At 43.9% G+C, this 12,792-nt stretch overlaps 1 protein-coding gene across 2 annotated transcripts; it reads right to left on the bottom strand.

The window, feature by feature from the left end:
* Positions 1 to 4,467: 4,467 nt before the first annotated feature.
* Positions 4,468 to 6,540, bottom strand: LOC106656936. Of its 2 annotated transcripts, none has more exons than XR_002763488.1 (9): positions 6,282 to 6,540; positions 6,099 to 6,218; positions 5,925 to 6,042; positions 5,609 to 5,870; positions 5,442 to 5,549; positions 5,033 to 5,263; positions 4,828 to 4,960; positions 4,667 to 4,767; positions 4,468 to 4,593 (listed from the first exon to the last, which is right to left on the bottom strand). XR_002763488.1 is itself a non-coding variant. In XM_023459527.1 (9 exons), exons 1-8 carry the CDS (start codon positions 6,450 to 6,452, stop codon positions 4,667 to 4,669), a joined length of 1,230 nt encoding a protein of 409 aa, XP_023315295.1. In that variant the 5' UTR covers positions 6,453 to 6,540; the 3' UTR covers positions 4,468 to 4,593. The 2 variants fall into 2 exon arrangements, 1 of the variants encoding a protein (XP_023315295.1); XM_023459527.1 differs by having other exon boundaries at positions 5,047 to 5,263.
* Between the last annotated feature and the right edge of the window lie 6,252 nt (positions 6,541 to 12,792).

Here is a 12,792-nt window from a genome sequence, read left to right as displayed (position 1 = left end):
TCGCGATTGCTTGTACGGCGCATGGGAAGTAATTCAATGTGTGTATATATACGTTGTTTTACTAAGCAATTGTTCATTTTTTTTTATTATATTTATATTTGCGCGCGTATCGACGAGAGCCGCGCTATAAATCAATACGTCACTTGAGGTAAAATCGTATATAATATGCGCATATCATCCCGTACGTCTCTTCGAGTGGAATGCATATATATGAAAATATATCAAATTTTCTCTTTTATGTATCTCGCGCGAGAGCCCGGTATGTATATAAAATCGCGAATTTTCCTTCGAACCTTTTTTTTTAACCATCCATACGTATATGCGAACATTCGTAGGTATATATATATAGGCACGCGTCGCTTACTCGCGCTCGAGCTTGCGCGTACCATTACGAACGAGTATAAATCAAAGTCAATGGCCGCCGCCGCCGCCACTGCTGCAGTGCGTGCTCAAGTGCAGTACACCACATACACATATACACACACATATAGGTATAGGTGTATTCAGCGGAGAATGTGAGCGCAACAGTTTACACAATGAATTCCTCGGAATATGCTCATTTTATACCTCCGCGAGCGCGCGCGCACATGTCCATTTATACTTGTATGCATCGGAGCCCGTATAAGCTATTTTATTTGTATATATATGTGTGCACGTAGTCTTTCTATGTATACTATCGTCCACGTGTGTGTGTGTGTGTGTGTGTGTGTGTGTGTGGGTGTGTGTATAAGAGTTGCGTAAAGTTTTAAGACACGATCCGGCCGCGCGCGCGTCGAAAGAAAAACCTTAAAAGACCAATTCCTCCTCTTAAGATATGTATGTAATGCACAAAAGTTGTTTTGGTAAATAGCCTATGCACACACACACACATGCTACATTGTAAATATATATCGTAATTACGCGTGCAGCAGTAGTGCAGTCTTTTTCCGGTTAGCTTAGTTCGTTATAAAATGTGCGCGCTGCAGTGCGTGTCTGACCCACCGCACCGAGCTTATACGCGCGTAATCGATTTTCTCCATTTCCTAAATTCTTCTACTGCTGCATTCTCGATAATAGGTAAGATCTCTTCTCACGCGTACGTATAGGGGGGGCCATTAGATCATCGGCGTCTTATCGCCAGTGTCCGATCGAAAATGTACTTAAACTTTCGATTTTTAAAGGGATCCACCTTTATGAGGAAATTTTCCTTATACATTACCTTCTTAAATCTTTTTTTTTACATTTAGTGCGAGTTGCAAGCTTTCTCTGAGATGCCACAGAGACCATTACTACTACTGCGCTCGTGGCTATTACTATTGTAAATGTGTGTGTGTGTGTCGCTCCGCATGCCCGTGTAAGAGATCCAGTCCGGTAACTTTCTAACCAACGAGAAGTTTCCTGCATCCTTCCCTGTTACCGCGCGCCACCACCGCTGCTACTGTTGTTAATGCTTCTGCCTGCTTCTGTTGCTGTTGTTGTTATTGTGTTTTTCTCGATTTTTTTTTCTTCAAACATCGATCCTCTCATTTAAATGGTTTTCTCGCGGTTGTAATAGCTTATAATACTATCCGCTGAATGGATAGATTCGTGGGAGATGCAGCAGCGGCATCGAGCGCGATTCGATACGAATTGAGAAAAAATAAAAAAAAAACAGAAAGAAATGAAAATTTTTAATTAACTTTCGAAACCTTGAGCCCCCGTCTCTTATTTTCTTTTTTTCATTCTTACGAGCGTGTGGGTTAATTTTTTGCAGATACGGAGAACAATAATAATCGATGAGCGAATAATTATGCCGTGCCGTCGCTTATTCTCGGATCGAAATATTCCTGTGTATACAGAGGATGGAAAAGTATAACGACAAGGCCGTGGTCGAATTATGCGCACACGTGCCTAACCTTCGTCAAAAGTTAGGATATAAAAGAATTGAAAAAAAAAAAAATTTAAATAAAAATATACAACATCGCATCTCTCAAGCGTTCGCATGGACAGTAGAATACGTCATTTCGCGAGGAGCAGTGAAAAGAACGATGAGTAGTCGCTTTCAAAAGGCGCTTAGGATATACAATAAAATATACACATACGAAATTCGTCGCCTCATTCGGTCGCGTCACACGAGAGCGTCATTAGTTATAAAATAAAAAGAGCATATCTGGCGCGCGAGTTTGTACTATTAATCGTCTCTTCGGAGTCTTTCTCTCTCTTTCTTTGGCTCTGCGCAGAGAGTTTCGAGCTCTAGATCTTACGCAATAATTGCAACACGTCGTCGTCGTCAACATTTTGCTGCTGCTGCGTGTGTGTCGCAGCTCACGCGCGCATGTGGGATAAGAATCGCAGATATTTGACGATTATTTCAAAAAGCCCTTTCAGTGCAACGCGCGCACATAACGCTCTCTTTTGGCGCGGCGCGTGAAGCAACGATCTCGCTAATGACTGCGTTCGCTGGCGGCTCGTTCGGCGTCTGTGCACTTGATTTTGACTCGCGCTCACGAGTATTATAAATCATACCACGTAATTTTATTGTATATTCATTCATTTATTCGTGCGCTGCGTAGCTATGTGCAGGCGGTGCGGTAGTCCAACCTTAGTTAATACTTTTTTCTTTCTCCTTTTTTCAATTAATTAAGCCCTCGCGTGCATAGTAGGCGCTTAGAAATAGTAAAGGGTAATAATCACAACAACAATAATAATAATATAATATTAAATATTATTCAAGACATTATCATCAGCGCAGTGCACTACACGAGGGTATGCGCGGCGTATGGAAAAAAAGTAATATCCACACACACACACAAAATTGTCGGCCGCGCGGAACGACTTAATCACGCTCTCTCGAGCTGATGCTGCTGCTGCGTTGTTCATCATCGTCAGCTCTGCGCTGCTTGGCGTGCACCGAACACAATCTTTCAACTTGATAAATCGTACGATATATAATATATAATAATAACGTGTGCATCGGTATACCTGCTGCGTTTATAAAATCGCGTCTGGCGGATTATGTAATTGCCGAATATCTCGATGCGATGATCGGCGACCGCTGGCTACGAACGCAGCGAAGCACGTGAAATTTGAAAATTAAAAACTGCACTCGGCCAGAGAGAAGAGCAATTTTCCATCCTCCGTCTCTCTCTTTTTTTTTCAAGGCGATTAATCAAAATTCGTTCGTACATATGCACACTCGATACTTTGTATGTATATATACGTATACGCGTGCGTAAATGCCGTTAGCAGCAGGTTGGGCTGCTGCTGCGGCGGCGCGTCATAATGTATGTTTGCGCTGCCATCGCTCGCGGGCCCGGCCGGCTCATCTTTCATATATACGCATTTTGACTGACGCGCGGGCGATACATATATTTCTTTTTCGGGCGTATCATTAGCGCGCCTTGAAATCCGAAACAATCTTTCGGAGCTGCGTTCGTTCGTTGCTTCGTGCGAAGGATTAAAGAACGAGAGTTGCACGCGCGTCTGCATAAATGGCATAAACGTATATTTTTTAAAAGGTATATAAAAAAACAAGAGATATACACTGGCATGCATCGAATGTCGCAAGAGGATCGATTGACATTATCCTTTGAAATCTCTCCTCAGGCCGCCAGACGTACATATACATATACAAAACTTACCTTGTTACTCTCTCTCTCTCTTTTGCCACAGCAGCAGCAGCAGTGCTGCATGTGCTGCTGCGGCTCGAGGTCGCGCCAATAACATTTTAACGTTACGGTACCGGCCGAACAACCGCAAGTGCGCAGTGCACATACAGTACACGCATGGCAGTAAGTACTCGCGCACTCGTCGCATATATGTGTATATACATATATGTGCAGCACTACTACCTGCAGCTGATCGCAGCAGCAGCAGCAAGTTGACGCGTTGATGCCGTCGACTAAAAGTACCTCTCCGCGCACATGTATATAATAAATCGTAGATTCCATAACGTAATCTTATTTATGGGCTTGCGCGCGTGCACCTGACACATAGTCCACGACTGCGGCCCATTGATATTCAATGCGTACAGTATTAAAACAGCCTTACACCTATGCCATGCATATGCATATTGTCGTACAGCGCGCGCGACGTTTGCCGCATGAATATTTCGAGTATTTAGGTTGGAGCCGAAAATGTTACTTATATATCTGTGCCGCGCAGCGCACTCGGTCATTGTCTTTTCTCTCTCTCGCTGCTGCTGCTGCGCTGCGCTTTTCTATTTCAACCTTATTTTTCGACCGACGCTTATATTTTATCGAGGTTGCCATGCCGATTTAGTCTAATAATTCCGGAGCGCGCGCGCGAGCAATTTGTGCTTGAGAGATGGGAGAGAGAGACACACATGTGCGCCCGATCGACGGAGCCAAGAGTATGTTACCTATACGTGCACTGAAAAAAACACTCGTAGGAACTTTTCAAAATCAATCACGAGTATTTGTTTGATGAAAGTGTCCATATATTTACTGTGGATACACGAGATACTTCTCAGAAAATAAACTGTTGGCGATGCTATCATGTGTTTACTGTTTCAATATGAATACATGAAATACTTCATCAGAAATAAAATGATGACAATAGTAGTTGATGACGAACATGTAAACAATTGTTGTCTTCAAAAAATGGGTAAGAAAGCTTAAAAAAAGAGCAAAAAAATAACATAAAAATTATAAGTCGAGCAATTGGCTTCCAATTTGAGAATACTTACTCAATGTCGAATAATAATTGCCTGAGCTTTTATCATAAGAAATAGACATCTCATAACGTTTGGATAATCATCATGAAATAAGACATCGCCGTTTTCATTAGCTGGAAGTATTTATTATATCGATTAATTTGCAAACAATTCGATCGAACTGATACTAATACCTTCGAATAAGTAATAAGATTCAGGCAAATTATCTTGGCACCCGTGAGATTGCAAGGCTCGGCGCTTCTGTTGTAAAGGATTATGAATAATTTCCTCGTCTCCGTCGGATACTCGTACCAACTGGTGTATATTCTGATAAAAATCATACATTTTCCTCGAATTAGTGGTGAATATAAATTTTCCAAGAGGGTGAAAAAAACTCACAAATGGTCGTATACCCGAAGGCTCTGATCGTACACGCTTTGTCCCAAAATATTAAAAATAGTCAGACGAAAAATTGTCGAACAAGCCAGATAAGCGAATCTGAATGATTCCTGCTTAGACTCGTCCGCGAGTTTTATTGCCTGTGATCCGCATACGCTTATGATAATTGTATTAATCATTATCTGTTGTATCATCTGCATGCAGAAGGCATCCTCAATTTTTTTCGCGAATCTGATTGTTTTAAATTGTTTTTTCAACTATAATTTTTTAGTAAAAAAATTATTTTTTTTAATTATTTATGTATAATTTTTTGAATACTTTGCTGGTTAGATGCTACAGCACCTCTTGATTATTGTTTATACATAATTAATCGACATCTTCTTAGGATAAATATTCAAACTAGACTTACTTGAGACAATGAAGATGATACATCACAATTTTCTCAATTTTTTCCACAACCGAATGCTGATCGTGACGATAATCATGAATTTCTTTGTCCATCTTTCCAATTTTATACCTGCAAAGTCCTCTTACCTCGTCTTCAATTGCAAATTTTTCAAATTCAATTTATCATACCCCAAAACGGCGAACATGCCGCAGCAGTGCTGCACCAGTACGATGAAGAACGAGTCGTAGGCTGTCAGCACGCAAACGACCCAGCTGCCGGCTTGGGCCCCGTGAACATAAATGTGCCAGTAATATTTGACCGGATCGACGAAGTACTCGACCTCGAGGAAGTTTTTCTCGGGCGTGGTCCAGTTGCCCGTGGCGCGGTAATGCAGCATCGACGGTATCAGCGGTGACACAAAGTACAGCGATAAATTGCCAAAATAGCAAACTGAAAAATTATGCAATTCAATGATGGCAAGGTAAAAATGGGATGAATTTGTACCTGACAGGCCGATACTGAAGATCTTGCCGAAATTCGCGTATTTCTCGAAAATCTCTCTCTCTTCGTCGTTCTGTAGATCGTTCCAATTGTCTTTCAAAGAGTCGAGTACTTGTTTCATCTGAAAATGGCTGTGTCACTCATTGATAGTAGCTAATAATATGTTCCTACGCTCACCGAGTTGTGGTTTACGACGGCATTGACCGATGCGCAGAAAGCCAAGTACGAGATCAGAAACGCCATCGTGCAGTAGATCACTTTTTGCGCGTCGTCGAATATTTCAATGATGTAAATTAACTGGCGGAATAAAAATTTGACGCTTATATTTAACGACTCAATCGCAAATAAACCGATTCATACCTCTGGCACCCACGCCGTAAATATGGCCAAATTAATGGTCCACCATATAATTTTTCTTTTTCTTGGATTGAGGTAAGGCCAGCCACCGCATAGTATCAAACCTTTTCTGTTCAAATGGTACGAAGGCCCATTGAAAAATGTATCTCTTTCACAGCTCTGATCTCTTAACATTACTGTTTTTTTATTTGACTGTTCTTAAAAACAAGGTACGAATTTTTTTAATAAAAAATGTTTCTGTTTAATTTTACGCTCTATCCAATTCAATGCGAGCTTAGAATAGCAATAGGCACAGTAACGGGTACGCACCTTCTCTATGTAAAATTCATAGAATCTGATAGGTGTCTGAAATTATTCTCGGCTTTATTTCAAATGATAATGATTTTTTTTAACAATAGATTTTAATCATTAGTATACAAAAGCTATAAGAATAATTAGCTACTCCAAATGCACTCCGTTAATTTATCGTTCCTCCTTGACCTAAAACTTGCGAATTCCCGATATCTTTTGTTCGTATAAGAATTCTGGTAATATTCAGTCTCGAAGGCGTTCAAAACTGCAACTAAAAATGTGCCGAGTCTTCTGTTACGTGTACGCAAGTTGCTTTGCAGTATACGACACGCTGCGTATTATATGCGGAACCGTGGAAAAGTCTTTAGCGGACTTTCAGAGCGTGAAATCGCGCGACCGCCGTGGCTCGCTCGCAACTCGATGCGTTTCTTCTTTATACGACACGTATAGTCCCACGAAAAATGTCATTAAACCCTCTCGAGACAACGTCCGCGACGTTTAACGCGAACTGTTAAAAATACACAACGCGTAAAGTCGAAAAAATTAAAAATCTCGAGTTTCGCGGTAATATAATTACACGATGCGCTACAAGTTATACGTATGTAGGTATACTTCGACAGGTGCATCTCCCGCTCTCCACTGCTGAGCTTGCCGGAAGTAATGAATCAAACTCTATATTATATATCGTACACATATATATATATATATATACAGATATGCGCGCGTATACAGTCTCGTCGGCTATTGACACAGTTATGACGAGCTATAAATATTATAAGCGATCATGTATACAGCAGCCGTTAAAAAAATTTTTATTTATTTATTTTTTTTTTTCAACATCGTTCTCCACGCGTATAATATTTTTCGAGATAATAATTAAAGCTCGAGAATACAGTTACCTACGGTGTGACACACACACACACACACACACTGAGGTACGGACAATCCTACGCAGAAAATCAATCACACGCAGTGGGTCGTATATTCAATGAGGCTTCTCGTATACCGAGCCGAGAGACAAGGTGCATTGAACTACGGAGCGCCCCATTGTAATAAGTCATAATTCAAATTGCAGCAGCAGCTATATATGGTATACGCGCACGTGCCGTGTCCGAAAGAGCGAAGAGAAGAAGACAAACAAAATCTAAGAAGGAAGAGGAGGGGTGGGGAGTAAAAATTTGCAACGCAGTGCAACGAGCAATGAGCAGCTGTGTATATAATATGTATAATAAATAATTGCCTCGTGGCCGGTGCGACGTCCAACATCGAGTCCTCGTTTTCTTCTTCCTCTTCTCCTCGCGCAGCTTTATGCTCGTCGCAGCTCGGACATTAACGTCGCGCAGCGCAGCGCGTCTCTTTTTCTTAACCTCGTTTTTGCCTTGCCCATGCGTACAATAATGACGAGACTCTCTTTTCTTTTTTTTTTTTTTTTGTTGCCTACGAGAAAAAAAAATCTGTTCTTGTTTCTTGTTTTTTTTTCCTGTTCCTGCTGCCAACGCTGCTGCCCCGCTGCATCGCTCAAATATATTTATGCGATTTCCGTTGGATAGTTTTGTTGGCTCGTGCGTTTTTTAATGCGGCTCATTTGCGTAAATTCCAGCGCGAGAGCCGCGTAAGATAAGATTACACGGCAACGCGCTGAGCTAATGCCTAATGATTCCTTTGCCAAGTGGTGGCCCCGAAAAACGAGAGTAGTAGTAATACACCGTTAAAGCGCTGCAACAGGTGCACAATGGGGCATTCCTTGCGTTGATTCGACGCAATGGCACTACTCGCGGACATTTATACGTGTACACATAAGCCGTTATACGCAGTCGTAGCAGCAGCGGCTGCCACTGCAAAATTAACGAATTCAATGCCATGACTCATGTGGTTTTTTTTTCATATTTTTTCTTCCAGTTCTGAACGTCGCGGCTGGAAAAGCGCCGATGCAGTCGTCCAAGGCCGACAGCGGTATACCGCAGCTGGCCGTGGACGCGAGCAGCGCCCAGGCCTACAATCCGCAGACCTGCACCCTGACCCTGCCCGAGGAGAAGCCCTGGTGGTACGTCAATCTGCTGGAGCCGTACATGGTGCAGCTGGTGCGACTGGATTTCGGCAAGTCGTGTTGCGGTGAGTACGATAAATTTCATTTTATTTATTTTTAGTCGGCGATCGAGAGCTCGTAAAGTTCGAAGCTTAACGATTTTAAGACGCAGCGAGCCGCGAAATATGATTTGGCTTTGCACTCGCGAGTCTGCACTATAATCCTCGATGGTCGCGAGGTATAAAAAGTAATGACTCGAGCTCGCCGCGCCGCAGACGCGAAAATTGAATGTAAATTTTTCCTCGAGCCGCGCTGGTGAAATTGATCGATCGCCTTCTCTCTCTCTCTCTATCTCTCTGTATGCAGAGCGAGCTGCATTTTTATAATAATATAAAGTGTGCGCGAGGGCGGGTGCAACGAACGCGCGCGTGAAAAATAATTTCACTTTGGCGCTGCTCAGCGCTCAAGGAGTCAAAGAATTTGCTCTCTCGCGAGCCGCCACCGCGCGAGAAAGTTTGCACGTACTGCACACATACATATATATATGTTTCTCGAGTTATTATTACTTTTTTTTTCTTATTTATCTCTCGACGTACACACTACTGCGAAAGTCGAAAGATACGACTCATATTTTTTCCTTGCATGCCTTTTTTCATTTTTTGTTGTTGTTGTTGCTCGAGCTTCCCCAATAATTTGTTTTAGTCCACACTCGTGTAGCGCGCTAATAAATACTTCGGTGGCACGGCTCGAAAGTGTCCGTGTGTGTGCTTAACGTTTGAGAAAAGAAAAAAAAATAAGTGCATTTTTCAACCAGCCAATCGTACACACGGGAAAAGTAAAAGTATATTAAAAAATCGTTATACATTTTCCTTGCAGTTATTCCGAACGGAGTCGCTGCGAACATTTTATTATGGATCATTTTTCCGTGCAAATATACATTGGCAAAATACATATGTGTGTGCGGCAATTTGACTGATATATACGCAGAGTTAATATTACGGAAGCGGTCATTATTTAATTAGACGAATATTAAAAAGAAGAAAAAAGCTCCGCTTGCGCATAGTTTCAGCGAAGCGAATTGCTTAATTTATCGGTCAATTAAAATTCATACGGCGAGTCGAAATATAATTGCTGCGAACACCTTTATAGTATGTGTAGTAGTACTTGCGGGTAAATACACCCGCGAGCCCGAGGAGATTGTCATATTGTATATATATTATGTGGTAAAACGTTGTAAACACGACGGTGCGTGCGCCTTTTAATTAAGCTCACAAACTACCATCGTTAGCCCCACGTCGCGAATCAATAGTGACTGAACGAAAAAAAAGAAGCAGTACTCGGGTTTCAAAGTCGATGTAGAATACGGTCTCTCGCGAGCTGGTGAAATTTTCGAAGCAGGCGCGTACTTTAATTTCGGCTATTTTAAGCTCCCGCGCGAGCGAGCGGCATCATTATACTTTTCAATGGGTCATTATTATGCATTATCTTTGCTTAAAGACGCGTGTCTCGTTCTCTCTCTCTCTCGACGACCGTCGAGAAGAGATGCGCGACGAGGCGGCGGTGAACGAACTCGGCCGCGCAATCTTATTCAAATAAACGTAGACGTATGTGCGCGCGCGCGCGCATATATGTTGTTATACGCGCATAAATCGCGCATGCATATTATAATACGCAAATTGGCGGCTCTGTATGCATACGTACGCGCGACGCTTTCTAAACTTTTCCTTTCTTTTATATATTTTTAAGCCCCGGAAAATTACGACCCGCAAGACGCGCTATTTTTTCCCTTCGTCTTTGCTTATTTTTTTCGACCGATAAAAGTATTTTATAATCGAAGGATAATGAACGTTGACTACGATGCATAATCCTTATGGATACAAAAGGGAGTTTTAGCGATTGGCGTTACGAGTGTGTAATAATATATCTCGAGCTATACACGTGAGCGAAAGTTTCTTCTGCTGTTGTATTATGACGATTACACGGCAATATAATAATAAATAATTCATCGCGCGCTCGCCGGATCGGGATAATTTTTCGATTGAGATATTATTATATATACCTATGTATATTTACGTATCGTAATATATCTTGCCGAGCGAACGACGATGATGATTAGCGCGCCGTGCGGTAAAATCGTGTTTGTGTGCGCGTATGCGTGCATCGATCTCAATTATCACGGCGTACAGTTTTGTTACATTATCTCGCGGAATGCATGCAAAATGCATTTTTTGCAAATTAAGCGTGTACCTGTATACGCAGAGGAGTGGTTTCGCGTGTTCGAACGCCAAGTCCGTATACGACTTATAGGCGATATTAGCCGCTAATTAGAAGAATTATTTATACCGCGAGGATCGTTAATACATACATAAACTATATGTAACGAGATCTGCAGCTATCGAAAAACTGCTCGACCGTGAAACGACGCGTGGTTTTATAAAATGCATGCGATATGTTTAAAATTTAACGTAGCTTTCGATCGGTCGAACTTTCACGATATCTATTCAAAAAAAAAAAAAAAAAAAACAGAAAAAAAATGCAAAATTTCGACTCAAACGCGCAAATTTCGCGGTATCCTCTTGTAGAATCCGTGCACGCGAGCAAAATTGCCCATCATTTCGAGCAGAAAAACCAGCACACCGACGCCCAAACCCGCGACGTAGATCTGCATCACCAGCTTGATTCCTCGCGACAGCCTACGCTCCAGCAGATAGATCTCGCTCTTGCTCTGCTCCGGCGCGACCCTCTGGAACTTCTCCTTGATCTTGAGCAGGTAGTTGCTCCTCGAGCGGAAGTACATGAAGCGCATGACGCCGGAATCGATGATGCGACGCACGACCCCGTTGAACTTGCGTATGTAGGGCGAGATGGGCGAGAAGGCGAGGGATTCCCAGGACCAGACCAGCGGGCTGACCAGTTTCAGGGTCTTGGAGGTCATCTTGGGCTCGAGAGACTCGAGCTCCTTGACGATGATCTGGCCGACGAAGTACAGAGACTCGCAGGCGTTGACCCTCTTCCTTGCGTCCAGCAGGTCGTCGACGCAGTTCTCGAGGTCCGGATAATTCTCGAGGCTCGTGGAGCGCGACGCGATCAGGTTCAGCTGGCTGCTGTTGAGGTTGCGCATGGCTGCGAGCGTGAACTGGGTGATGCGCGGGCTCACGTTGGCCCGGACGAAGTCGTCGAGGTCCCTCATCGGCGAAAAGGCGACCTTGAATCTGTACGCGTTGAGCAGGGCGTTGCTCGTCCTCTGGCTGAAGAGCGCGCAGAACAGCACCAGGCAGAGAAAGACGAGTCTCTCGCTGGTCTGGCGCGCGCCGCGCACGTGGGCCTGGCCCAGCATGGTCTTGAGGACGTTGAGCCAGTTGATGACGTGCGCGCGACGTCGCAGTATCTTCACCGTGACGAGGGCGACGCCCAAGTAAAGGAGTATCACGGCGCCGAATCTGTTGGAGAACACCCGACTGGAGCCGTACTGCTTGACCAGCAAGGCGAGCATGTTCGGATACATGGCCACGCCGAGCTCCACCTGGAGATTGTCGAGATTGTTGGTGGCCAAGACGTGGCCCAGATTGATGCTGAAATCCAGACTGTCGTTCTCCAGACCTTGGAAGATGTCCTTGACGTGGGTGCGCTCGCCGAATCTCTTGAACAGCTTGTTCTCGTAGTTCAGCGCGCCCATTACCATGGAAAAATTGAGCTTGCGCGCGATCAGTTTGCATATGTCGAAGTCCTGGCCCGACACGGCCTGCCAGACGTCGTCGCCCTCGTAAGTCTCGTCGATCGTCGCCATGGGTATTTCCTCGAGGAAGGCCGTATTGAGCCGGTAGCCGTTCAAGTCGCGCAGCTTGCTCTTAAAAAGCTCGATCTCGTCGCTGTAGTTCTCCTTGATGTAGTCCTCGAAGAACGGATTGTACTGGTGGACGCGGACGGACTCGATTCGATAATCGTCCAGCACGAAACCGAGGGGTTGCTTCAGCGAGGAGCTGGATCTCACCACCTCGATGACGGTGAGATAGAGGAACTTCTTCGTCCAGGCGTACTCGAAGAACGACCTGTAGTCGTTCTCCAGGCGATTCTCGTTGGGATATCGCGTCACGACTATGAGACACTTGGCCCTCGGCCGTCCTCTCGACGCCCTCTCGAGATAGTCCAGCGCCACGTACAGGCTCTCGGTGGCGTTCCTGCTGCCCACCTCGTTCG

Source organism: Trichogramma pretiosum, unplaced genomic scaffold, assembly GCF_000599845.2.
Source record: "Trichogramma pretiosum strain Unisexual culture from Peru unplaced genomic scaffold, Tpre_2.0 scaffold7, whole genome shotgun sequence".
NCBI lineage: Eukaryota > Metazoa > Arthropoda > Insecta > Hymenoptera > Trichogrammatidae > Trichogramma > Trichogramma pretiosum.
This window is presented reverse-complemented; position numbering and strand designations above follow the sequence as displayed.